The 1,732-nt window shown below is 55.4% G+C and overlaps 1 protein-coding gene across 1 annotated transcript in view; it reads left to right on the forward strand.

Moving 5' to 3' along the window:
• Positions 1-1,732, forward strand: part of CCDC157 (coiled-coil domain containing 157) — a gene marked incomplete at both ends in the record, with an annotated part of 5,131 nt that overhangs the window by 331 nt on the left and 3,068 nt on the right. Inside the window, 1 exon segment of the mRNA XM_009080365.1 lies at positions 580-794. Coding sequence (XP_009078613.1) covers positions 580-794 — 215 coding nt within the window.

Here is a 1,732-nt window from a genome sequence, read left to right on the forward strand (position 1 = left end):
GTGATGGCAGTGACAGGTTAATGGTTGGACATGATGATCTTAGAGGCCTCCTCCAATCTTGCTGGTTCTATGAACACAGGAAGAATCTAAAGCTGTTAGTGTCCAAAGGAGACTGTGAGGTTGGAGAAGGGTCTGGAGGGGACGCTGAGGGTGACACTTGGCTTGTTCGGCCTGGAGAAGAGGACATCAAGGTCTGCAGCTCCTCACAAGGGGCAGCACCATCTCTGCTCTCTGTGACAGTGACAGGGCCTGAGGGAACAGGTGGGGCAGTGTCAGGAGAAGGTTAGGCTGGATGTCAGGAAAAGGTTATTCCCCAAGAGGTTGTTTGGGCACTGGAAGAGCTCCCCAGGGCAGTGGTCACAGCTCCAAGGCTGACAGAGCTCAAGGAGTGTTTGGCCAATGCTCTCCGGTATCATCCCACCAAATCCTGCCCTGATCCAGCCTGGGAGGTCCCAGGAGCACTGACTCCCACGCTGCTGTGCCACACTGGCCTCATCTGTGGGCTGGGGAGGGGGACACCCTCCCTGCCCCAGCTCCCTTTCCCAATCCTATGGCTCTGATCCAGTGTTCCTGTTCCAGGCTGCTGCTGCTGCTGCAGAGCTTCACAGGCTATGCGGAGATGGTGCTGAGCGCGTGTGCTGTGCCACCAGCGCGGGGCACAGGACCCTGCATGTCCGCAGGGCTCACAGCCAGGAGGTTCTGGAGCAGCATGATGAAACTGGGGACCTTCTGCCAGCAGCTCCGGGACCAGGTGGGACTTCTGGGGAAGCTGAGTGCAGGGGTCACCCCCTCTGGTTTGTGTGGAGGCCTCAGAACAACCTTCAGGAGCTGAAGGAGCTCCAGGGAAGCTGTAGAGGGACTCTGTGTTAGGAACTGCTGTGACAGGACAAGGAGGAATGAGGAGAAATTGAAAGGGAAATTTAGATTAGGTATGAGGAAGAAGTTTTGCCTGTGAGGGTGGTGAGACACTGGCACAGGTTGCCAAGGGAGGCTGTAGCTGCCCCAGCCCTGGCAGTGTTCAAAGTCAGGTTGGCTAAAGCCTTGAGCAACCTGCTCTGGTGGGAGGTGTGCCCAGGGCAGGGGGTTGGGACTAGATCCATAAGGTCCATTCCAACCCCTTAACATTCTGTGATTCCATTTGGACCATGGTCCTTCCCTGGGACACCCTGTGGCCATGCCAGATGTGCTCCCACCCTTTGAGTGCCAACCCCTGTGTCCCACAGGACACATCTGTCCCACACTGTCAGCTCCTGGCCTGAGTCCCTTCCCTCTTCTAACCACCACTGCCAGCCATGCTGCTAGATCCATCCTCCTCCGGGATCTCAGCTGCCTCTAGATGTTGGAAAATATTCTCCTCCTGACAACATGCTGCAGTTCTGCCAACCCCACAGTGGGGCTGAGCTGCCTCAAATCAGTGAAATAATTGGTGGTGAAAACAACCAGCCCCTTCCCTGCATTTTATTTTCCCCAAAAACGTCTTTCTCATGGACTAGTCTCACAGTAATCCATGTGGCACAGCCAGGAGTCAGCACAGAGGGTGGGAAAGAAGGGATGATCACAAGAAGGGAAGCTGGGGAGCAGGTTCTGCCGCTGAGGCTTCCCCTTGTGAAACCACAGGTCATTGTCCCTTGGCTGCACTGCTGCCCTGTCCCCACACCTCCCATGTCTGATTTGGGCTCTTATGGATCATTTACAGTTTGATCTGGACCTTGATTTTATTCTGTGCTCTTTC

Source organism: Acanthisitta chloris, unplaced genomic scaffold (genome assembly GCF_000695815.1).
Source record: "Acanthisitta chloris isolate BGI_N310 unplaced genomic scaffold, ASM69581v1 scaffold26138, whole genome shotgun sequence".
Taxonomy (NCBI): Eukaryota; Metazoa; Chordata; class Aves; order Passeriformes; family Acanthisittidae; genus Acanthisitta; species Acanthisitta chloris.